At 34.5% G+C, this 25,343-nt stretch overlaps 3 protein-coding genes across 3 annotated transcripts; 2 read left to right on the top strand and 1 right to left on the bottom strand.

Moving 5' to 3' along the window:
• Positions 1–215: 215 nt before the first annotated feature.
• Positions 216–3,474, top strand: LOC134228696 (transmembrane protein 128-like). Its single transcript, XM_062710375.1, has 4 exons — positions 216–384; positions 1,269–1,485; positions 1,973–2,140; positions 2,610–3,474. Exons 1-4 carry the CDS (start codon positions 276–278, stop codon positions 2,713–2,715), a joined length of 600 nt encoding a protein of 199 aa, XP_062566359.1. The 5' UTR covers positions 216–275; the 3' UTR covers positions 2,716–3,474.
• Positions 3,475–16,913: 13,439 nt separating this feature from the next.
• LOC134228697 (solute carrier family 23 member 2-like) lies at positions 16,914–25,038 on the bottom strand (the record flags this gene model as incomplete). Its single annotated transcript, XM_062710376.1, has 10 exons — positions 16,914–17,831; positions 17,926–18,021; positions 18,323–18,596; positions 18,729–18,982; positions 19,155–19,323; positions 19,449–19,569; positions 20,186–20,367; positions 21,140–21,201; positions 21,511–21,614; positions 24,881–25,038. Coding segments are annotated over 10 exons (1,698 nt in total), but the record flags the coding sequence as incomplete, so codon positions are not given.
• LOC134228699 (uncharacterized) lies at positions 23,345–24,857 on the top strand. The gene has a single exon (XM_062710378.1). The coding sequence runs from the start codon at positions 23,706–23,708 to the stop codon at positions 24,375–24,377; it is 672 nt and encodes a 223-aa protein (XP_062566362.1). The 5' UTR covers positions 23,345–23,705; the 3' UTR covers positions 24,378–24,857.
• Positions 25,039–25,343: the final 305 nt, after the last annotated feature.

The following is a 25,343-nucleotide window of genomic DNA, read 5'->3' as shown; positions in this document are numbered from 1 at the left end:
AAAGTCAATCAATCTTTGCATACAGACACATCAGTAATTAGAAAATAGAATAATATTCTTCATTATAAGCACTCATATAGATAGGAATTCTTTAAAACTTCAAAGCTAATATATTATGTACATGCGGGGCGAACCCACTCGGCGCGAACAAGTGATCGGTGCGAAACCACTCGGCGCGAACACGTAATCGGAGCGAAACCACCCGCATTCAATTCCACATATCGTTAAAAACGTATTAATGATTCAAACAAACTGAAAACATTCTAGGCATCAAAATGCAAACCGAAGGCGATCCCTTGTTGGCAAACGACGAAGTTTTGGAAAATGTTAGACGGAGGGTACAACATAAACTTGCTGGAAGATTTATGGATGCGATGGGAACAGGTATAACGAATGGGAATGGGACCCAAAAGTGTTTATGTAACATAAATCAGACACAAATGAAATTCACATAGATTACTAGACAGGGCAAAACGTTTGGTGAAATATGAGTAAGAAGATGACCAAAAAATGATTACAAATTGCTTAGACACCTGTAAATTTATTTTGTTAAAAATGGTAAGGTACTTAGTGCAGTTGTAATAGTTGAAACAAAATTTAATTCTTTGGGGAAAAGTTCTCTAACGTTAGCTGTTCAAATGTTATTTAATCTTTTTGTTTTACTTGAACCCAAGCAAAAAAAAAAATAATTCAAAAAAATATTGTATATCAGTTTTTAGCTCACCTGAGCTTTTCCAATCACCTGTCCCCCCCTTTCCATCTGTCTGTCTTTCTGTAAACTTTTCACATTTTCATCTTGTTCTGAAGAACCAAAGTTTTACAAAGTACTGTTGGGTGAAGGGGGATTTAAATTATTAAGATAAAAGTCAATGGTCCTTTCCAATGGGAGATAATCAAGGAAAAACAAAAATTGGGTGCCTCTGGAACCACTGGACTAGAAAAGGTTAAACTATGTGAAATCTTTCTGGGGTGGTGTAAATTATAAATAATGTATATCTTTGCCCCCCCCCCCCCCTTCCCCCAAGGGATAGGTTTGGGCCTCAATAGAGAATAAAAGTTTTATATTGAAATATACAGGAAAAATCTTGAAAAAAATTCTCAAGAAGGTGAAAATTAAATGGAAGCTTCCTGAGGTAGTCAGTGTAGATTTGTTAATATCTGATACATGTATATATATATATAAAAAAGAAAAAAAACAGCAACAGTGTTTGAGTTTTACTTTCATTATTTCTGTTGATTAGTTCTCATTCAGTTCATGTTTTTATTAGCACCTGATGCCTCTGAAGAGAATAAGACTGAGAAATCGTTACTGAGTCAAAACATGGATGAAGAAACAAGAAAGAAATTTGAGGACAGGTTTGGTAAATACAGAAGTAAGGACTCCCCATACAGTATTCAGAACATCCTGTGGTTGATATCCTCTATAGCTGTCTTCTACTACACAGACTTCTATATCGCATGCCGATACGATCAAAGAGTGAATAGGTGGGTTATTTAATAAGGATGTGAAATCAAGTCAGAACACATAGAAAGTTGATATATTGTTTGTACAGTTCAGTATTGAAATTTTCTCAAAGCTAATGCACCATCACATTTAAGATTGAGTACACAATTACTTATGAGCAGTAAATAACTTGAGAGAATTGAACCATGGTTCTTGGATCATGAACCTCATGTCTTAATTAAGTAGTTTGATATTTGACTTAAAATTTAAGATTGATCTGAAAGTGGATCACAAAAATTTTTATCACACGAGCCTGAAGCTTGTACATTCCATATTTTTTCTTTTAATAATATTTTTGACACATTTTAAAAAGTATTGTTATAGTAGGTATGTTTTTAAATGGAGCATAAATTTAGAAAAAAAAAGATTAATTCTTTAAAACTGACTCATGTTTTTTTTAGAATTGACTAGTCTAAGATAATAAAGTGTCAATATTTTATGTATCTGTAAGTTTTCCTGTTTGTTCAGGGTGTGGTTCAACGTCGGAGCCATCCTAATGCTGGTCAATCTCTCCATTGCCGCCTTCCTTATTGTGTACATAACATACATCAAGAAGGTCAGCACCGATCAGTGGGAGAACCTCTACCCAGCCGCTATCCCCATAGCTACAGGGTCATTTATACTCGGAGGAATTTGGTAAGTCTGGAAATTCAGGAACATTTTTATGCCATACATGATGTTGGTTTGGGGAAAGGATAGAGAATCTGCCTGTTCATGCACATTGATGTTTTGTCTAGAAATTGAAAAAAATACTATTCAACATATGCATCTGATATTTTCAGATTGATTTGTCAAATTCTTAAAAATGTTTAGATTTTAAAGATTATATTGTATTATATTTTATCTTTTTTGCTATATTATGTATTTCTTTAACAAGAAAATTCTTTTCTGGACATAACTTCAAAACAAAGAAACTTTAATAAGTACTTGTTCATGTTTTATACAAAAGTAGCTTTTATAATTATGTCTAAAAAATTAGCTCATTTAAGAAAACTCAAGGTCATTGTTGTTTTAACTTTGAAATGGAGAGAGCGGAATTTTACTTCAAAACCTTAGTTACAATGAATTGATTGATTAATATTCAATTTGAATTCTAATTTTGCAGTGTGACGGTGGGACTGTGGCCGATTTGGAGTATATTTACCCCTGTCATCCTGTTTACCCTTTTCATGGGTATGATTGTAACAATAGCAATGTTACCAAACTTCTAAAAGCTATACCCAGAAAGAGACTGATAGGACTTATGTGGACTTCAGAAGAGAAACTTGTCAGCAACTCAACTGTACAAGGTTTTTGTTTTATACCTTGCTCTGTACTTGATGCTGATCAAAGAAAAAGTTGTTGTTTGTGATAAATGTTATTTATTTTTAAAATAAGATGACACATATAATTAGTTTTTATTTATATGAAATGTACCAAGCAAAGGCATTATATTTCCATGTATAACAATGTACATATTTAATTCCCTTTCTCTATTTTATGTTGAATGGTTATTTTTATATCTCATCCTTAAAGTATGTGGTAGGTACATAAAGTTTTATCCATGTACATGTATGTTGTTTTGCATTTCTGAAATGCAACAAAAGTCCCTCTTCCTTATTGCTTTTTTGTAGATACTTAGCTTATTTTTATGCCTCCTTTCGAAGGAGGGAGGACATATTGCTTTGCTGCTGTCTGTTGGTCAGTTGGTCCGTCCGTCTGTCGGTCCATCATCAGTTTCCGTTCATTTACTTTGCAGAGGTTGCACATATTGAAATGAAAAAAATTGGTATACAGATTTATCATAGATTTATTATTAGAAAATATAGGTCAAGTTCTCTTTTCTACAGAATTATGGCCCTTGGACTTATTTGGGGGGAGGGCATAAGTGTTTTACAAACCTCTCTTGTTGTATAAGGTTTTATGATGATGTTGATTGAGTGACAGTTGGTTTGAGTTGTAACACTTAATGCTCAATTCAAAAAAAAAAATGTATAAGGTTTTATGATGATGTTGATTGAGTGACAGTTGGTTTGAGTTCTAACACTTAATGCTCAATTCAAAAAAAAAAAAAAAAAAGAGAGAAATTCCTGGAAACTGTTTAAGTGAAAGGTTGTACTACTAATTCAATTTTTATATTTTCCTCACTAATCACTAATGTTGAACCAAGTGCTTACTTTTAATTCAATTAATGATTTACTTTATAGAGAGTTAAAAAAAATTTTATTTTTGAATAAAAATATACTTAGTTGTATGATTTTGCCATAAGCTTGATACTGGATTTTTGAAGTAATGTATGTGTGTATGAAGGTAAATTATAGACATAGATTTTTTTTCTATGGTCTCCTCAAACAGGATTAAGACACTAGAATTTTGAACTAAAAGTTTTGCCTACAGCTTCCAATAGAAAAGTCATTTTGTACAAACTCATCTAGTTTTATTGCACCTACAGGTTTCTAAAATTGTTTTTTTTTATTAATGTTTCAGACTACATATATAAATATTGATAAAAACATTATTAAATAACATTATGTATATAATTTTGTATTGGTGTATATATCAATATCAGTGAATATGATTAATCATATTTGAACCACTCAAATGCATGTAATTCAGTCAGCAAAAATTTATTTTCTTTTAAACTGGGTCCCAATTGAAACTTGGTAAACTACTTAAGAGTAATATGTTATATTTTGCTAAATATTTTTTAACTGTAAATATTTTAATATACATGTACATGTAAGTCAGTACTTGAAATGTATATTGATGATATAAGAATGTCTCTTATGAAAATAGCCCTAACAAAAATACTTAAGACAATGGTACATGAAAAGTTTCAAAGTATTATTGTGAAATTTCAAACGATCTAGAATAAAATTTTAAAGTATTGTAGTATAAAAGTATGCAATAGATGAAACTAAATTTAAGATAGTAAATTTTTGTTAAGGCTAAGAAGAAGAAATTTTCTCATTTTTATCATCTCTCTTTCCATGTTCCCAGCATTATATATACATGTAGATACAAATTGTATTTATAGATAAACAAAGTCTATATGTATATTTTAATGTGGAATTATTGAAGTTAAACCTTACCAAGTAAGGTCCTTTTATTTTGTTTTATAATATACTACTTACAAGACATAGTTAATGGTAGTTGGTATTTCTTGAAAGTTGAATCATTAGATCTAACCCTTCCTCTGAAAAAATGAAAGGTATACATGAGTTATCATTATTCAAGATGTTTGCATTGCTACATCCTATCCTAACCATACATCTAACAATTTGTTAACATTGCTAGCTTTTTAACATAATTTTAGCTTCATAGTGCAAAAGTATTATATAAATAGCATATTTATATTACTTTTGGTCAAATTTCTGGCACTTTGAACAATTTTTCTGAACAAGACTTATACAGTATTTCACCATAAGGAAACATTGAACATGCAATTAATATTTTATATTTTATCAGGGTTACACATCAGTCCCACAGAGTATTTTATTTTTTCTGTGAATGTATGATTACAGTCTGTTATTTTTCAAAATCATCAAATTCTCTCAGCATCAAAATGCTAAAAATATTCAAAGCCTCACTTGATACTAGTGTGAAAGGTATGCTTCGATTTTTGGAAAGCTGAAATTTTATAATATTGGTAAATATGAGAACTTTTCTTTTTCCATACCTCAAGGATAAATTGGTTACATAATTTTGTGTTTCATAAAGTCCCAATTAACCCTTTTTTCAAGATTCCTCAACCTTTTTTCCTTGATTTTTTAATGTCTTTGTCTTGATGCCATATTTTATATAAATTGTAACATGTGTTTATCTCTTTAGATTTCCCTCTGCTCTTATTTACCAAAAATTCAGTGTTTCCCATGATGCTGTAAAGTTGCTATAAATAATGTAATAAATGTCAGTAGATGTTTCTGTCCTCCAATGTATCATTTGTGACACTGAGATAGCTAGGAATAATGTTAGATCTGTGACAATCATCAACAATTCTATATTGCAGGCTTAACAGTAAACTCTCCATGCTTAACATACATTTTTCACAAGAAAATATAGCACCAGTTTTATGCATTTTTCAGGTCGACATTATTTTATCTTACCAAAGAGAGAGATTAACATAAAAATTGTATTGTAGCCATAACTTAACCCGCCTTCTAGCTGACATATAAAATATATGGTATATAAAGGTACTGCAGTATTTTTCTAGGCAGGTTAGTGTGGACAAGGTGCTTTACTAGGAAAACCTAGATACAGCTAGATTTTAGAATGTGATAGACTTATCTAAAATTTCCACACTGTAGTTTATACCTGACTGTTACCATTAACAGTCAATTCAAGCAGTAGTTCATCGTCTGTGATATCCCTTGCTTAGAACAACAGGAAAAAGGCTTGTGTTGTCAAGTAGTGTAGACAAACTCTATTTTTTTGTGTGTACTATTTTTTGTACTTTGTCATAAATTATTTTAATAAATTCTTTCTATATGTATGATCTTTATTTTAATAAATTATTTGTGAAGTTAATTTAAATTGTTGTTGTCATTAGTCAATCAGCAAAGGTCAGTCTTTGCCTTATTACTTCCTGAAGGTACATACATCTTTAAAAGAACTCTAATTGAATTTTGTTGATTTGCATGAATCATTTATGCAGATTTTGTTGCTATGTATTTGGTTTCCATGGTAACAAATTGGAGACTTGAGAAAGCTACTTTGAATCTTAAGTACATGCTAAGTTGCTGTATGTTGTGAAAGAAAGATGCCCCCATATGGCAGGTCTTGGCCAAGGTTTATGTTTCTCAGAGTTCATCAAAAAGACTCTGAGGTCATCAAATTGCCCATCGTCCGATGATCTTGTCTTGTACTGTTTGTCAAATATGTTGGCATCTAAAGAAAGATGAACACACTTGTAAAATATGAGAGCCTTTCCAGCAATCCTTCAGAAACATTTGCAAGGTAAAAGTGGGTATAATTGCAATGTTGATAGGTAAAAAATATTGGTACTTAGAATATATGTCACAATGGTACGATTGAGGCTATCTAATGGATACACGTGAAATATGAAAGCCATAGGACCAAGCATTCAAAAGTTAATATAGTCAATTTAAAGTTGTTTTTATTATAAAGTAGCTCTTATTCCAAGATCAAAATTGTTGATACTCAAGGGAAAGTTCTTGTAACAAAGAATACACGTGAAATCCGAAAGATCTCTCAAGTTTTTAAAAGTAGCTCAAGCTCCAATATCAAATTGATGGAACCTGAGGAAAGTTCTTGTCACAATTACACATCAGGCACGTAGCATCGTTTTTGAAAGTGGGGGGGGGGCAGCCAGAGAGAATTTTTTTTTTTTTTTTACTTACCCGTTAAAGTTGATAAGCAAAAAAAAAAAATGAAAATAAAAATTAAAAGGAAATTGCCCAAACTCGATAATCCTATTTCGGGGGGTGGGGGGGGGGGGTGGGGTAGTAACCAACTTTTTTCAATTACCAACTCACTGTGGTAAGAAGGGGGGGGGAACCAACATTTCAATGAACATTTTCAATAGCAAAGGTAATGTTGGGAAAAACGGGGGGGCAGCCCCCCCCCCCCCGTGTTGCTACGTGCCTGCACATTACACAAATTAAATAAGAGAAGTGGCACCAACTGTTTAAAACTTATGGTCAATGTTGAAGTTTTTCAAAAGTAGACCAAACTCCAGGATCATGGTCAAAGAGTCAATATTATTGGAAACTAAGGGAAGATTTTCTCACAAGAAGTATTTTGAAATATGAAATATCTAGCTCCAACCAAGCATAACACCGATTCAGGTGTCAGATCCTCTTCCGTCGGCACACGTGGTTCCGGGTGGTGCCGGGTGGCAACTTTTTCTTACAGACAGCCAAAGTTATAAACTTTTTTCAACAGTGAATCAAACTTCAAGGTCTAGTGGTCAAAATGTGCCCCCCCCCCCCCCGCTTTAGATCTTGTCACAAAAATACACAGATAAACTTTGAATGCCATAGCTTTAGCTTCAGCCATTCAATAGGCATTGGTAAGCTTGAAGTTTTGCGGACAAAAAGACAAATTGACAACTCGACAGAGCAAAAACTACATTACCCTTCATCTTTGATCAGCGGAGCATAAAAAAAACGATGTTGAGAATGAAAGGTATAACTCAATCACCGACAGTAGAGAATTCGAAAAATAAAATTATCTAACTTTCTAAGTTTTTTTTTTTCTAGTAATAACTATGGTTGAGATTGTAACACATAAATTTCAATTAATAATAGGCCCACAGGGTACATGTACCATCTTAAAGGAAGTCATGAAAAATCACTACTACCTACATCTGTAAGACATTGTACCACAGTGTTGAGAAAATTTTAGAAATTTAATGCTGCTTTTATTAACAATGGAGACCCAATATATATTTCTACTACTTATATAATTATTCGATTACTTTTTATCAAAAAAGAGGTTATCTTAATCACCTAAATTATAAAACTAATGCAATAATACGATAAAATTTAATATCATGATATATTTAATAGTTAATATTTTTAAAAAGATGCCACATAATATGTAACTCGTTATTACTCATGTTTATTATAAATCCGAAAATGATATCTCATTGTTGAAATATTTCTTGTGTACCCTGAGGAAGAATGAATTTAGAACTCCTAAAATCAGCCAGTTACTAAAGTTCTGAAAAAGAAATCCAAAGAGGAGGAGTAAGCTCATACTCATAACCTGAAAGAGGAAAAGAAATCCGAAAGACTGAGCATAATATGAAAGAGGAAAAGAAGTCCGGAGAGAGGAGACTGCACAAAATCAGGACTTTTAAAAAGAAAAGAAATCTCTGAAGAGCTGGAGATTGCACATATTGAAGTTCTGAAAGAGGAAGAGAAACCCGATGGACAGGAAATTGTACATACTCAAGATCTGAAAGAGGAAAAAAATCTAAAAAGCTGGAGATTGCAAATACTCATGAACTGAAAGAGAAAAAAAATAAGAAAAACTGGAGGAAGCACATGATACTCAAGTTTTGATAAGGAAAAGAAATCTGAAAAGCCAGAGAATTCATTTACTCGAAATATGAAAGAGGACAAGAGGCCCATGGGCCACATCGCTCACCTGAGCACCAAGGGTAGGACTAGTATAAAATGGCTTTTTATTGTATAGTTTAAATCCAAAAGTAGTCCCATGACCAATCATGGATTTGCTATTTTTTAGAAAATGATTGAGAAGAAGATTTTTAAAGAATTTTCCTATATATTTCTATGTAAAACTTTGGTCGGCCATTTTGGCCCCGCCCTACCCCCGGGGGTCAAGATTTGAACAAAATTGAATCTACACTACCTGAACATGCTTCTATATAAATATGATGAATAATGGCTTTGTCATTCTTGAGAAGAAGATTTTTAAAGAATTTTCCTATATATTTCTATGTAAAACATTGGTCGGCCATTTTGGCCCCGCCCTACCCCCGGGGGTCATGATTTGAACAAACTTGAAGCTACACTACCTGAGCATGCATGGAAATATATATATGATGAATTATGGCTTTGTCATTCTTGAGAAGAAGATTTTTAAAGAATGTTCCTATATATTTCTATGTAAAAACATTAGTCGGCCATTTTGGCCCCGCCCTACCCCCCGGGGTCATGATTTGAACAAATTTGAATCTACACTACCTGAGCATGCTTCCATATAAATATGATGAATTATGGCTTAGTCATTCTTGAGAAGAAAATTTTTAAAGAATTTTCCTATATATTTCTATGTAAAACATTGGTCAGCCATTTTGGCCCCGCCCTACCCCCCGGGGTCATGATTTGAACAAATTTGAATCTACACTACCTGAGCATGCTTCCATATAAATATGATGAATTATGGCTTTGTCATTCTTGAGAAGAAGATTTTTAAAGAATTTTCCTTTATATTTCTATGTAAAACTTTGGTCGGCCATTTTGGAACCGCCCTACCCCCGGGGGTCATGATTTGAACAAACTTGAATCTACACTACCTGAGCATGCTTCCATATATATATGATGAATTATGGCTTTGTCATTCTTGAGAAGAAGATTTTTAAAGAATTTTCCTATATATTTCTATGTAAAACATTGGTCGGCCATTGTGGCCCCGCTCTACCCCCGGGGGTCATGATTTGAATAAAATTGAATCTACACTACCTGAACATGCTTCCATATAAATATGATGAATAATGGCTTTGTCATTCTTGAGAAGAAGATTTTTAAAGAATTTTCCTATATATTTCTATGTAAAACATTGGTCGGCCATTTTGGCCCCGCCCTACCCCCCAGGGTCATGATTTGAACAAACTTGAATCTACACTACCTGAACATGCTTCCATATAAATATGATGAATTATGTCTTTGTCATTCTTGAGAAGAAGATTTTTAAAGAATTTTCCTATATATTTCTATGTAAAACTTTGGTCGGCCATTTTGGCCCCGCCCTACCCCCAGGGGTCATGATTTGAACAAACTTGAATCTACACTACCTGAGCATGTTTCCATATAAATATGATGAATTATGGCTTTGTCATTCTTGAGAAGAAGATTTTTAAAGAATTTTCCTATATATTTCTATGTAAAACTTTGGTCGGCCATTTTGGCCCCGCCCTTACCCGGGGGGTCATGATTTGAACAAACTTGAATCTACACTACATGAGCATGCTCCCATATAAATATGATGAATTATGGCTTTGTCATTCTTGAGAAGAAGAGTTTTAAAGAATTTTCCTATATATTTCTATGTAAAACTTTGGTCGGCCATTTTGGCCCCGCCCTTACCCGGGGGGTCATGATTTGAACAAACTTGAATCTACACTACATGAGCATGCTCCCATATAAATATGATGAATTATGGCTTTGTCATTCTTGAGAAGAAGAGTTTTAAAGAATTTTCCTATATATTTCTATGTAAAACATTGGTCGGCCATTGTGGCCCCGCTCTACCCCGGGGGTCATGATTTGAACAAACTTGAATCTACACTACATGAGCATGCTCCCATATAAATATGATGAATTATGGCTTTGTCATTCTTGAGAAGAAGAGTTTTAAAGAATTTTCCTATATATTTCTATGTAAAACTTTGGTCGGCCATTTTGGCCCCGCCCTACCCCCGGGGGTCATGATTTGGACAAATTTGAATCTACACTACATGAGGATGTTTCTTCATAAGTTTCATCTTTCCTGGCACAGTGGTTCTTGAGAAGAAGATTTTTAAAATATACCACTAAATTTTCATTAATTCCCAATTATCTCCCCTTGAATAAGGGCGTGGCCCTTCATTTGAACAAACTTGAATCCCCTTCACCCAAGGATACTTTGTGGCAAGTTTGGTTGAAATTGGCCCAGCGGTTCTTGAGAAGAAGTCGAAAATGTGAAAAGTTTACAGACAGACAGACAGACAGACGGACAGACAGACGGACAGACGGACGCCGGAAAAAATGTGATCAGAAAAGCTCACTTGAGCCTTCGGCTCAGGTGAGCTAAAAAGGAATCCAAAGAAACCAAAGAGAGAAGATTGCACATACTCAAAGTATTACAGAGGAAAAGAACTTTAAAGATAAGTAAAGCGCACATACTCAAGACCTGAAAGAGGAAAAGAAATCCGAAGAACAGGAGAATTCACATACTCTTGATTTAAAAGAGGAAACGAAATCAGAGGAGCTGGAAATTGCTCGATCTGAAAAAAGGGAAAGAAATCCGAAGAGCAGGGGATGTCAAATACTCAAAATCTAAAAGAGGAAAAGAAATCCGAAGAGTAGGGGATGTCAAATACTCAAAATCTAAAAAAGGAAAAGAAATCCGAAGAGAACGAGATTGCACACACTCATGATCTGAAAGAAAAAAAGAAATGCAAAAAGCTGGAGATTGATCTGAAAGAGGAAAAGAAATCCGAAGAACTAGTGATTGCACACACTCAAGATCTACAGCGTAAATGAGGAAAAGAAATTCAAAAAGCAGGCGATTGCACATACTAAAGATCTGAACGAGGAAAATTCTTCGATTCTTCGATTGCATATACTCAAGATCTGAATGAGGAAAAGAAATCCGAAGAGCAGGAGATTGCACACACTCAAGATCTGAAAAAGGAAAAGAAATCCTAAAAGCTGAAAATTGCACAAACTCATGAAAATGAAAAAGGAAAAGAAATCAGAAGAGACGGAAAATGTACACTTAACAAAACTTCTAAGTGTTCACCCCAATAAATGTAATTATTTAAAAACTACATTATAGAATGGATTGAAATTTTCAATATATTGTAACCAATGTATCTCCTTAACAATCGATAAAAGAAAATCGAATATCATCGAAGAAAATCAATGTACCGTGACGAAGTTAAAATCAAGAAATCGGTTCTTCGTGGCACGTGTTTTGTGTACTAGTAATCGGGTAAATGTTTTGACTATCATCAATCTTCAACGAGTGTTTTAATGAAAAACTTAAAACATGGGCAGAATGTCCATTGAGGAAAGAGCAAGAGCCGTTGGGAATGCTGGTATCTGGATCGTCATTACGACAGGTTGTACTGATTTTTATTTTGATGTTTATTTGACCCTGATATCATCTTTAAAAATTGACAACCAGTATCAAATGTCAGTTTTATCCATTTTTTCTACAGGTTGCGCGTCATTTTCACCGACAACTTACAGCAATTCGCAAGCTTTGGGCCTAATCTAACCTAACCGGAAGTGTTCAGGATCTTCGTCGAAGGCCAAGATCTCGCGTCACAACAAAGTTTCAGGACCGTTACATGGTTCTCAACCACTTAAAAGACAGATTTAAGTCTGCAACTTTAACTGCAAGAAAAACAAATGGTACCCATGGTCGTTCAATATCATCCCAGACAGTGCGAAACCGCCTCAAAGAGGTACACTTATGTGCAAGACGTCCAAGGAGGGTTTTGGTGTTAACCCAAAGGCATCGAGTTGCACCTCTTGCATGGGCCAGAAGACACCTCAAACTTACTAGAGCAGACTGGGCAAATGTTGTATTTGTGGACGAAACTAAAATTAAGCTACGGAGTGACGATGGCAGGAAAAGAGTGTACCGCCGGCGAGGAGAATGTCTTAGTGCGGCCTGTGTTGAGGAGATGGATAGATTTGGTGGCGGCGGTAATCTCATGGTATGGGGAGGAATGTCAATGTACACGAAAACTCCAATTATTTGTGCTAACGGTGGTCTCACAGAAGCAAGGTACTAAAATGACATTCTGAGACCGGTTCTTGTCCCGCATGTTGCAAGAAACAGAGTCATGGTTTTGGTGCAGGATAATGTCCCCTGTCATAGTGCCAGAACAACCCAGCAATTTCTGGTAATGAACAACATCTGTGTGCTGTCCTGGCCTACGAAATCCCCGGATCCGATAGAACACATTTGGGACTTGGTCAAAAGAAATGTTAAAGCTCTCTCTCCTCCGCGCAACATCAACGCATTAGAAAGATCCGTACAGCAGGTATGACAGCAGATACGTCAGCAAACTATTCAGAGATATATTGTATCAATGAGAAAGCAATGTCTTGCTGTAGTTAGAGCTCCATGTTGATTGTTTTCTGTGAATTTTCATTCTGAGGGTATACCAGTTTCTTGACTTATTGCTGAGGATTATGTCGACTTATTTACATGAAGTTTATGTATCATGACAATGAAATAAGTACTAGTATCATTAACTATGAATTAAAGAAATTACTAATTGTGTTCATTAAAACTAAGAAAACCTTGGGTGAACACTTAGAAGTTTGGCTCAGTGTATATACTCAACATCTGAAAAAAGAAAAGAAATCTGAAAAGCTGGAGATTGCACACACTCTTGACTTGAAAGAAGAAAGAAAATAAAAGCAAATGTCAAAAACTCAAAACCTAACAGAGGAAAAGAAAACCGAAGAGAAGGAGGAAGCACATACTCAAGGTCTGAAAGAGGAAAACAAATTGAAACAACAAGACAATATCTCATGGAAGAAAAAAAATTGACAATGCCGGAGTTACCAGTTGAGCAAAGTCCTCTAGGTATTGCAGATTTGGAGATAACACTGACACAGCCTACAGAGAAGGAACGGACAGCATACAAAAAGAGTAATGAATTACTTAAACAAAATCTTCCAGAGATTGATCCAGCATCAAGACAGGAATCAAGAGAGAATAAGTGGGAGAATATTAAATAGGAAATAACCAAAGTCCAGATGGTAATGGATCCAGAGAGTTGTGAGAATGTGACAAAGCAAGAGCCTCCAGGCAACAGAATGATAACAGTTATACAATGAAGCGCATTGAAGTGGTAAAATTTTCCGTTCGAATGGAACGTTTTGAGCTATCTTTAGAACGTTTATTGTCATCTTATGACACGCTTATGACACGCCCATTTCTTTAGAAATGGATAAAACGGTCAATTTGTTTATTCGAATACCCGTAGAACAGGTTTTCTATAAATATAATAGCCAATCAAATTGACGGTCTAAATAAACACCGAGTAAACACGTGTTCGACCGAAACATGTGTCGTGGTAACTTCAATAGACATGATAAGTTCAAAAATATGTACATATTCGTTGCAATTTGAGTTTTACAGAAGCGGGGAGTCTCTGATTCTTTCTTCTAATTTTTTTAAAGCTCCATTTCGGTGTAACTCATGTTGCTTGTCACGAAGAGCGGGGTGTCCTTGGACAATAGACGAATATTTCTTTTTCGTTTCTAAAGAAATGGGCGTGTCATTATGTTATAATTGACGTTCAAAACATGACTCAGAACGTTTCATTCAAACAGAAAATTTTACCACTTCAATGCGCTTCATTGTAAAAGAGGTATTACAATTTTGTTACAGTTATAACATACATAAACAGAATGATAAAAGTTATACAAGAGATATTACAAGTACTGTAGACGTACATAAAGTGAGGCTAAACTTACTTTTCAGAACATCAGAGATTTGATGAAAATGTTAAATGTTTATCTGTTTACTTTACTACGTAAAATATGACTGTCAAAACACCCCCCTCCCAGCCATTCAAGTAAAACGTGCAGGACTGCCCAAAACAACAATTGCAGCTTAATTTCTACGATAGAATAGGTTCATTAATATCGAGATCTGAGCACAGGGGCTTGTCACGAAATATTTATCTTCTTTTAATAAAGTTACCCCTACTATAAAAATACACCTGTATTTTTATAGTAGGGGTAACTTTATTAAAAGAAGATAAATATTTCGTGACAAGCCCCTGTGATCTGAGCGAAGAAATTATTCTTTGGCATTTTTAAAATCCCGTTTTTCAGATGATTAGGTCGAATTTTCTCTGACGTAGAGCAGTGTAGCCACCCTTGGACTTCCGGTAAAGGACTGTCCTGAATGCATATGATACGTAAGACCCTGTTGAGGCGTAATGTAGTGAAATTTCGCATCAGCAGCTCTCCATCACCTTTAAGTTAAAATTTTCCAGCTAGAGCAATGGAAATGCGTACATAAGCCATTTTCAAGTAGCCTTAGCATCGTTACGGGAAACAAAAGGAGAGTTTATTTTTTGAAATATTGCTTCATTACTTATGATGAAAGTAAAAAACCCTTTAAACTCCATAATAATGCCAAATGTTTTGTTAAACATGCATTTTTTGGTTTCTGTTAAGCAGACTCAAACTTGACTTCCGGTTATGGTATGAAAATCGTTTAACCGTTAAATTACCGATGTTTACCATATTGAAGATATCCATAATTTTAAGATACAAAATTCTTTACTTTACATAATTATTTCCCCCTAAAGTAGGGTGTTGCGTTTCTTTTGCGTGTCAGTATATGGTTACATGAAACGGCTCTACATTTTCCCACAGCCTCTGAAGGTAGACAATGCTAGTGAAGACTCTATTGTTGATGGAGTTTGATTTGATGTGATCATATTTTATTATGTAATAAATGCATAAATGGATTGGACAACAGGCATAGTCTATATAAGCCCTCTCCACATATTGAATGTTGATGAAGTAATATCATAATTCCGGTATTTAATGAAATAAATATCAATAATTTACGGAATCAAGTGTTGTTTTATCTACTTGTTTGTCATTTTCTTACCTCAGTGTATATAGTGTCAAAATGCAAAATATTTGTTAAGGATAAAACCTTCTTTTCAGGCAAACAATGCAACAGAGAGCCAAATACAACTGCATTGTACTTCATAATTGTGTTCCTTGTAAAACACTAAAGAAAGATAATATCACAAAAAAAAAACCAGAAGTCTCTGTCGAGACTGAAGTTCTACTGGTTTGTACTTATAATAAAGAAAGAGAAAAGTAACAGTTGGGATATAAAACTTTACAAAAGCAATAAATAGAATAATGACAAAAACTGATACACAGAATTATGTATCTTGCTGTAGTCTACTTGTGTGCCAAGTTATATTGAAATCAGACCAAAACTGAAGGAGGAGTAGCATTTTAAATGTATTTCAAAGAAATTTCTTTTTTAAGTAACAACAGCAACACCGTTCATTGAAACAAAAACCTATCTACAGAATTATGTATCTTAGTGTAGTCTACTTGTGTGCCAAGTTATATTGAAATCAGACCAAAACTGTAGGAGGAGTAGCATTTTGAATGTTTTTCACAGAAATTTCAATTTTTAGTAACAACGGCAACACCGTACTTTGAAATCAAAAACCCATAAAAGAATTATGTATCTTAGTTTAGTCTACTTGAGTGCCAAGTTATAATAAAATCAGACTGTAGGAGGAGTAGCATTTTGAAAGTTTTTTTTTAAATTCTATTTTTAGTTCATTGAAATTGCTATATAGAATTATGTATCTATGTGTAAACTTGTGTGCCAAGTTATATCTAAATCAGACCAAAACTGTAGGAGGAGTAGCATTTTGAATGATTTTCACAAATTTTTCTAAGTAACAACGGCAACACCGTTCATCGAAATCAAAAACTGATACACAGAATTATATATCTTAGTGTAGTCTATCTGTGTGCCAAGTTATATTGAAATCAGATCAAAACTGTAGGAGGAGTAGCATTTTGAATGGTTTTCACAAAAATTTCTAGTTTTAGTAACAACGGCAACACCGTTCATAGAAATCAAAAACCGATATACAGAATTATGTATCTTAGTGTAGTCTACTTGTGTGCCAAGTTATATTGAAATCAGACCAAAACTATAGGAGACGTAGAATTTTGAAAGAATTTTACAAAAATTTCTATTTTTAGTAACCACGGCAACATCGTTCATCGAAATCAAAAACCGATATATATCTTAGTTTCTACTTGTGTGCAAAGTTATACTGAAATCAGACCAAAACTGTAGGAGGAGTAGCATTTTGAAAAATTGTTTACAGACGGACAGACAGACAGACAGACAGACAGGCGGACGACGGACGCATTACTATTGCATAAGCCCTTCTGGTCTCTGACCAGTAGAGCTAAAAACCCAGAATGCCTCAGTTTTGATTTTTTATTTAGATATCACAAACATTTCTGATAAAATTTAAAATTTCGTCAAATGGGTAAAGTATGTACATACCACAAATCGAACACCGAGTACGTCTTACATGAATGTGTTCTCATGAAAGGTATGGAGAACTGAAACTAACCGTAACCTAAAAGTTACATCAATTGTACTGGATATCCTCAATTAAAAATAGAGCAATATTCTTTTGCAATACCTGGTATGACTTTTTATATATAAAGTTTTGAGCTGACCGTAATTATTTCACATTCATATAGAATACTGTATACATCAATCAAAAATTGGGTTTATTACTATAGGAGGTAGACGTACGAGTTATGAAGGAAATTCGAAGAATTCGACATTCAAATCAAAGCTGGTTAAATATTAAATCAACGATTAATTAAAACTTTGTATTTTCTTATACATGTATATAATTGTGTTTAAGTACAATATAATTCATGCAGCTGATAAAGATTCGCCTCATGATACAGAATCTGATGACTGTACGGTTCCATGCACATATCAACACTGCTTGGTCATTCCCTGGGAAAAACAATATCCTAGCTGCCTGAGGTCATTACTGACTTTGATTTTGATGAGGACATGTCCATACAAGTCCATTACCATCCCTACAGTCTCTCCGAAAAGTCGCTGCCGCCATTTTGCTGTACAGGTTTGGTGTCAGTAAGGACTATGTCAGGTTCATATTTCTTTTGAGTCCTGTTTTTCTTACAACAGTTTAGAGGACTTTTGGTAAAGGTTGGGGATATTGGAAAATATTTACAACATTTCAGTCGTTCCAATAACTTTGTAACCAGGGGCATGTTATATTGAACTGGTTTCCTTCTCTCCATACTTAAGTCTAAAGTCTCCCGCCATTTTAAGAGCCCGCGTTCTTCTTTTGACCCTGAAACAATTTTGCAAAATGTAATACTCAATTAGCGCTTTCATTTCAAAGCAACTTGAAAAAAATTGATACGGACTACAGAGAGTAAGCTGACCTGGAACAGTATTGTCCAGAATAAAGCCGATGACCCCACCAACAAACATGGCGGTAGTTAGCAGGACCTCAAGGACCTGGTCAAGATCCTCACTTCCTGGAAACAATAACATGTCAAATATGAACTTAAAATTGTAATTCTGATTATCGGAGATATAACTACAAATAAAGAAATATTTATGTTGTATCTTCTCAAAGCTAATTTCACTACACATTATCAACATATTTTTCGCTGTGTGTAACTTAGCTATGTCTTGCGACTTGCAGACTTAGATTTATAATTCTTGAATTAAAAATGTAAGTATATAGTTTTTATGGAATCAAAGATTCGCTATATGAATTTTCAGATTTCAGATGAACATTGCATAGTGATTAATGAGGTGCATTGTTTCTCTTACCCGTATTTATAGAATTAGGATTCTGAAGTAACCACTGCGGTATCATTAACCCCAGTATCATTGACAAAGCTAGAATTGTCAGATTTCTGGTAGACGACATGTCCATAAACTGAAGCACGGATATCCCAACTGCTCCCACCATCCCGAACACTACCGTCAGAGTCCCACCAATGATGGGATCTGGGATCAGTGTCAGTACCGCACCGAATTTACCAATAATGCCACTCAGGAGAAGAATAATTCCAGCCACTTGAAAAACACGCCTACTAGCAACCTACAATATTAAAATTTATAAATTATTTACTGCATGTAACATTTTAGATACTAATACTTGTACCTGCAATATTTGAATTCATAAGTTACAGAAACTGTGTGCAAATTGAACCTCTACATTCACATTGCTTACCTTTGTTATTCCGATAGCCCCAATATTTCCACTGTATGAAGTAGTGGGATGTCCTGCTCCAACCATGCCTGAGATGATGCTGGCGAAGCCCTCGGTGGCTATTCCACGGTTGACTGCGTGAGGCGGCGGTGCCTCGGCATTAGACAGCCGAGCGGCGGCGAAGTAATCTCCCACAGACTCGATCACAGATGAAATGGTGGCGGCAAGCATTCCCGCAAATCCTGCCACCGAAGCCGTGGGTATGCCGAACTGGACTAGAACAAGAGAAGATTCAAAACTCTGGTCAAATACATACATTTATCTTAAGAAAAATGGAATTTTTAGAGCTGGTCAATGTGGAAATCGATCGAGTTGCTTTTGAGGGAAATCATTATAAGCGAATATTATTAACTCAAATTATTAATAAGAAATTTCTTGGATACGTACATGGATATGGGAAATAGAACCAGGGCATGGTATTAAGTACGTCCAGTCTGGCGTCTGTTCTCGCAAGGTTTGGACTGGATTTGTTCTGGATGACAATTGTTGGAGAAAGGACGTCCGTGACGGTAAGAATATAACTAAGCAGCCAGCAGATGGCGACACTCAGGATCACCTACAAAGTGTAGATTAAGGCTTAAAAAAATGAATCACAGCCAGATGAGGCATAATGTTATAATAGATAGACAGTTGTAAATTCTTGAAATATAATAATACCAGAATAAGATCTAAAACACTCACTGGCATGAGCTGGAATATTGGGTATTTTGTTATGTGACATTTTTTGGCTTTTGAAAAACTTGGTAAAGGAATTTTGAGGCGGCCCAGGTATAAACTGAAGAACGCAATCAGCACCAATGTCCTGATAAGAAAAACCAAATAAGATTCTTCAAATGAAATATACTGGCCAAAATTAAAAAAATTTAATGTTTCAGCTAAAGGAATTTTCAACTTTTTCATATATTTCTATGTAAAATTTGCATAAAATTGCACATATATTTCTATGTAAAACTTTGATAAAATTTTATGTATATTTATTTGATAAACCTTTCCCTTAACCCAAGGATGCTTTGTACCAAGTTTGGTCAAAATTGGCCCAGTGGTTCTTGAGAAGAAGTCGAAAATGTGAAAAGTTTACAGACGGACAGACAGACAGACAGACAGACGGACGGACGGACAGACAGACGGTCTGACGGACGACGGACAAAATGTGATCAGAAAAGCTCACTTGAGCCTTCGGCTCAGGTGAGCTAAAAATTTAATGTTGGCTAAAGGAATCAACTTCAGCATAAAATTGCACAATATGTCATAAAATTTTGTGTATATTTATTTGATAAACCTTGTACAATGCAGCAGAGAGGAACGCGACATTGTCTGGACTTTGCTTTAACCATTGACCCTATGCTTAAGTCCTAACAAATACACCTAGAAACCTCCACAACTATTCACTGATACTACACTTGAGTATCTGCACTTACAACATGGCTATTCCCCAGTGGTACTTGTTGATATCAGCTGCTACGCCTGTTAGAGAGAGGCCTATCAGAGAAATAGTAGGAGCTATGGTGAGTGGGCCAATAAACTTCAGGAAAAAACCCATCAGACCGGTACATCCCAAGACCAGCTGCACGATAGAGGCCAACATCAAATTCCCTTGAATCTGTCAAAAAAAATTGTTTGATTTCACGGTAAAAAGCCATTGAGATGTGAGACCAAAGATGATAGTAGTGTAGCTCTGGCAAAAAAAAAAAGAAACCTGATCAAGAATAAAGAATCACACTAACCTGTCTGAAGTAATCATTATATATCCGATTGAAAAAAATATCTTACCGAGAAGAAAAACTACATATATTTGAATGAAAAGTATGCGTGCTTACAGATATCAAATGACATCTAAGCGAGAAGTGGAAAATAGAACTAAATGAAAAGTTTTCGTAAAAATCAGTAGATATCTCTGTGTATTCATTGCAAAGACAGATATCTGATTGTATTGGGTAGAGGTTTTATTGCAAAGACAGATATCTGGTTGTATTGGGTAGAGGTTTCATTGCAAAGACAGATATCTGATTGTATTGGGTAAAGATTTCATTGCAAAGACAGATATCTGATTGTATTGGGTAGAGGTTTCATTGCAAAGACAGATATCTGGTTGTATTGGGTAGAGGTTTTATTGCAAAGACAGATATCTGTTTGTATTGGGTAGAGGTTTCATTGATTGCAAGACTGCATTCTTGATGAAACTTCTGAATAGGATACATGTATATCTAAATTGACAAACTACATGATTTTTTTTTATTTTAAAAGAGTATTGAAACCATCGAGAAAAGAACCTTCGTTACTTCAGTTGCAAGTTACAAACTAACACACTGGGGTTACTGCTCGCTAATCCATGTGATTTCGTCCATAAAATAAAAATGTTACAATGTAGTTACCTCTCGCATTCGTCTCTGCCAAATTTCGTCTTTGTCGATGACAGTGGAATTGTAATTTAACTCTAAAATACACATACAGGGTACATACAGTGAGTGGTCCATAAAAGTTACTATATTGTACATTACATGTATTTGTTTAACTTCAAAGGTTTTGTAATTATTACGTTTTTGTAAAATTATTTACTCACATTCTTTAATACAAGTTTTACTTTTCTTGTTTTTTTTTAAATTCATGATTCACGTAGAGTTAAAGAAAGGTGGTTTAAAAATATTAATGTCTGAGATATTGATAGCAAATGTAATTTAGGACTTTACAAAGCATTTAAAAGTATGAGAAATTCTAAAACGTAGATGGCTGATTTCGAGCTTACCGTCAACATTTAGCTCCTGCTCCGTGCACTTCCATTTGTCGAGAGCCATCATAGCTATAATTGGGGCAATAAAATTGTGGGATCCGCCCTGTATGATTCCTAGTCTGAAAAACGAAAAGTCTGTATGCAAAACATTTTGTTCAATGTCTTTTACACACAACAAAACTTCAAACAAAAAGGTAAGCTCATCAATGGTTTCCATGTTTGCGATAGCTCATCCCGCCTTCTGTTTGACGTAAAAAGCGTGGTCCAATGTCAAGTCTTATATCTCTCTCACTTTTGAAAATGCAGGGAGGGTAACTAGTGATTGGGATGTCCGTCCGTTTGTCCGTCCGTCTTTGGAGAACCCATCTCTTATCCGCAACTCCTGTTTTACCATTAAATGAAATTTAATGAGACTTTCACATAATCTTTTTTACATAAATGCCATTGTGACCTCTTATTTTACTTCTTGATCAGTAACAAATTTTGGGTTTCCCATAGCAAAACATTGGCACTGCCATTTTTTCTATAATATTGAAGGGTATCCATCTCTTATCAACTCCTCCTATGCTACCGAATAAAATTTAATTATACTTTCAAAGATTCTTTATTACGTATGCCATTGTGACCTCCTATTTTACTTTTTGATCTGGCTTTTATTACGGGTCTCCCAGAGCAAAACATGTACTTTGTCATCACAACCATATGGGATCGAATTCATTAAGTGAACTCATTGCTCACAGTACTCCTTGTTTATAAATGAAGTGGGCGTTTCCAGATAATTTGACCCAAAAACGTTTGAATTGGCTTCCATTTGGTGATGAGAAATGTTTAAATGTCGCTAGGTGCATGCTGCTTTGGTAAAACTAGGAATTCTACATGTAGAACGCCTTTAAAATGTTAAACATACGCAGAAAAGACCCTGAAAAATAACATTTCACAGGGGCAATTCAAAAACAAGAATAGATTTTTTTCCTTACAAGTGAAAATATATTGCACAAAATAAACAATTTTGCCATTATTTATTTTCAATTTAGATGATTTGTTAACACTGAAACTACAATTAGATAATATCTTAAGAGGCCAAGGGTTATGGACAATGAATCATAAAACATTAACAAGATCCAATCATCCACTTATACGACCCTACGAACTGCCAACTAAAGGGAGAAAATTAAAAAAAAAATAATTTACAAAAGCTTTTTAAACGAACAATTAAGTTTTAAGAAACTATTTCTTAAGCCTAATGCTAAATTATCATATGCATGTAGTTAGCGTAATATAAGACGAAAAGATGTTAAATTTACAATCACTTTCTGTTGCTGTAATGAATATCTTTTTTTATAATCCTCTAATATTTTGTTATTTCTTTATGACTGATTAAAACATACATGTCAGAAAAATGTAAAATTCTTTCCTTCTAGATCTGAAATTAAATACCTTTATGATTTTATTCACACATGTAAATGAAGGACCCATACTGGAGGGTGACCTGGCCCTCGGTACAAGTGGCAGTGATTTGATGGACTCCATTTTTTTAATACAAAATTCCACTGTAACAAGGGTCATATACAGATGTACTTGTAATTTGATGATTATATCAAATATAAAAAAACATGTTATTAATATGATGATTATTTTTTCAAATATTAACAAATATATAAAATGAAATGTTAGTACAACAATATACATTACTGTTTATGATTACAAGAATTTTACAGCTTTGATTTATTTTTTGGAATTTTTCTATATATATTGAAAACTATATGCATCTTGGAAAAAAATACCTGTGTAAACAATGTCAAATTTCCAAGATAACTAAAAATATTGATCCTTGTAATTGAATGTATTGTATGATTATAAATAAATGAAAAAGAAAATACGTCACAATCACGGTGACGTCTTTGTATTATGACGTCACAATAACTTATAAGGAAAGAATGCAACCTTCACAACAGAGGCATAACGTTGAAGTCGTAAGCAGTGAAACCATAATGGAATAAAAGTACAAGAAGAGCAAGGAATATTTTGGAAGTTTGGGAGATTCAGAAAGTGACTGGAATGACAATACTAGGTCAGAATTCAAAGACGGTATAGCATACCTAGAATGGTTAGAGCGACAAATTCCATATCTAGAGGAATTTGAATCCAGTGATGCGGTTCATCACTACTTTTTCCGGAGCTGGAGCAAACAGAGATCATACTTTCCCGAAATGGAATCTTTAATTGAAAAAGAAATTGAAAAGGAAGATAGTGTAAGTTTGACAGATGACTATGCTGATGGGCCAGTGAATGAACCGGAAAAGGTGTGGGAAAATGGAACAAAGCCAGAATTCAAAGACGGGAGACAACTTGTGGAATGGCTTGAAAGAAAATTGCCCTATTTTGAGCCCTTCGCTCCCGAGGACGCTGTGCATTACTATTTCAACAGGCAGTGGAGTCGGCAAAAATCTGAACTTAAACTCGAGACTTTACATGAAGAAGACAATGAGGAGGAGAATGTCGCTGCTGACCAGTGCAGTCATAGAGATGACCAAAGCTTAGAGAATAAAGATGACAGAAATCCTTACATCAAAATGATGGCGAGCCCTTTGTTTCTGGAAGGACTTAATTTTAAGAAATCTGAGTCACATGGAGATGACGCCCAGGGGAATGCTACCAAGGAGAAAGACATTTTTATGATGCAGTTTACCAATGGATGCGATTCTCTATTTGGTGGTAAAATGTTGAGCATTGTCAAGATAGCAAAAACACAATCTAAGCTCCACCCACTTCTACAGAAGAAAAATAAGGGGAAGAGAGATCATTTCACAAATGAGAAGAAAGGGAAGAAAATCAAAACAAAGAAGACGATATTTTCATTTTTTCGTCGTGTGTTTGGCTAATGTCTGAGACATCTGTAAAATAACTATAGAAAGAGAATGTTCATCTATTTATAACTTTTTGATGTTTTGTAATACATTCGAACATATTTCGTTTGTTTTCTTTAATTACTTTTTATGGCAAAAAAAATAAGCACTCTATCATTTTCATTTTAAAGATAGAGACAATTTTTTTCGGTATCATTCGGAGAAATTCACCAAAGGCAGTGACAATTTTTGCAAGACTGAAAATAACTTATTGTAGATTTAGCTAAAGAATTTTATAAATGTGAAATAGAACTTGATGCGATGAACTGTCAATTTACCACACACACTCAAAAACATACATGGAAACAAACGTTTTAACGCTTCTCCCTGTAAGGAATCAAATGTCGTTTCGGTAATTAACTTACTTATCATGGCAGTATATTGTAAACATGTAGGTTTGATTATAAGGTATGTTTCGCTCAAATGGGTTTTATTCCAATAAACTGGAGAAAATGGGGCCACCCAACAAGAACATTTACCTGACTCCGAACGTTGTTTGTAGAAGCGTTGCCACGCCACACATAAACATGGAAATACAAAGAAGTTGGGCGCGAGCATCAGCGTTTGTACTGGCACAAAGTTGAATGGTTAAGATGAAGGGAATGGACAATGTGCTTCCTAAAGCCAGTATAGCTTGCTACAAATAACAAATTAATATATTATAATATAGTCTAAGATAGGAGAAACCAGAGGTCGTTAAACTTACACGAGAATTTATAGTTCAATCTGATTAAAATCAGATCTTTGTTATGCTCCCAAATTCTTTTTTCTTTAAATCTGTTTAAATATTTATACGGGGGGGGGGGGTATCAAAAAGTTCGTGGACTAGCGCCATAAAATTAAAACCGCTTTAATTAGATACATCAATAAATTTTACAATATCTAGTTAGCATCATCTTTTTTATCTGTAGATTAAACCACGTCATAAATTTTATTTTTTAA

This window comes from Saccostrea cucullata, unplaced genomic scaffold (assembly GCF_032062105.1).
Source record: "Saccostrea cucullata isolate Sc308-1 unplaced genomic scaffold, CSIRO_AGI_Scuc_v1 ctg54, whole genome shotgun sequence".
In the NCBI taxonomy this organism is placed as follows: Eukaryota; Metazoa; Mollusca; class Bivalvia; order Ostreida; family Ostreidae; genus Saccostrea; species Saccostrea cuccullata.
Note: the sequence above shows the minus strand (reverse complement) of the source record. Positions and strands in the feature narration are given on the sequence as shown.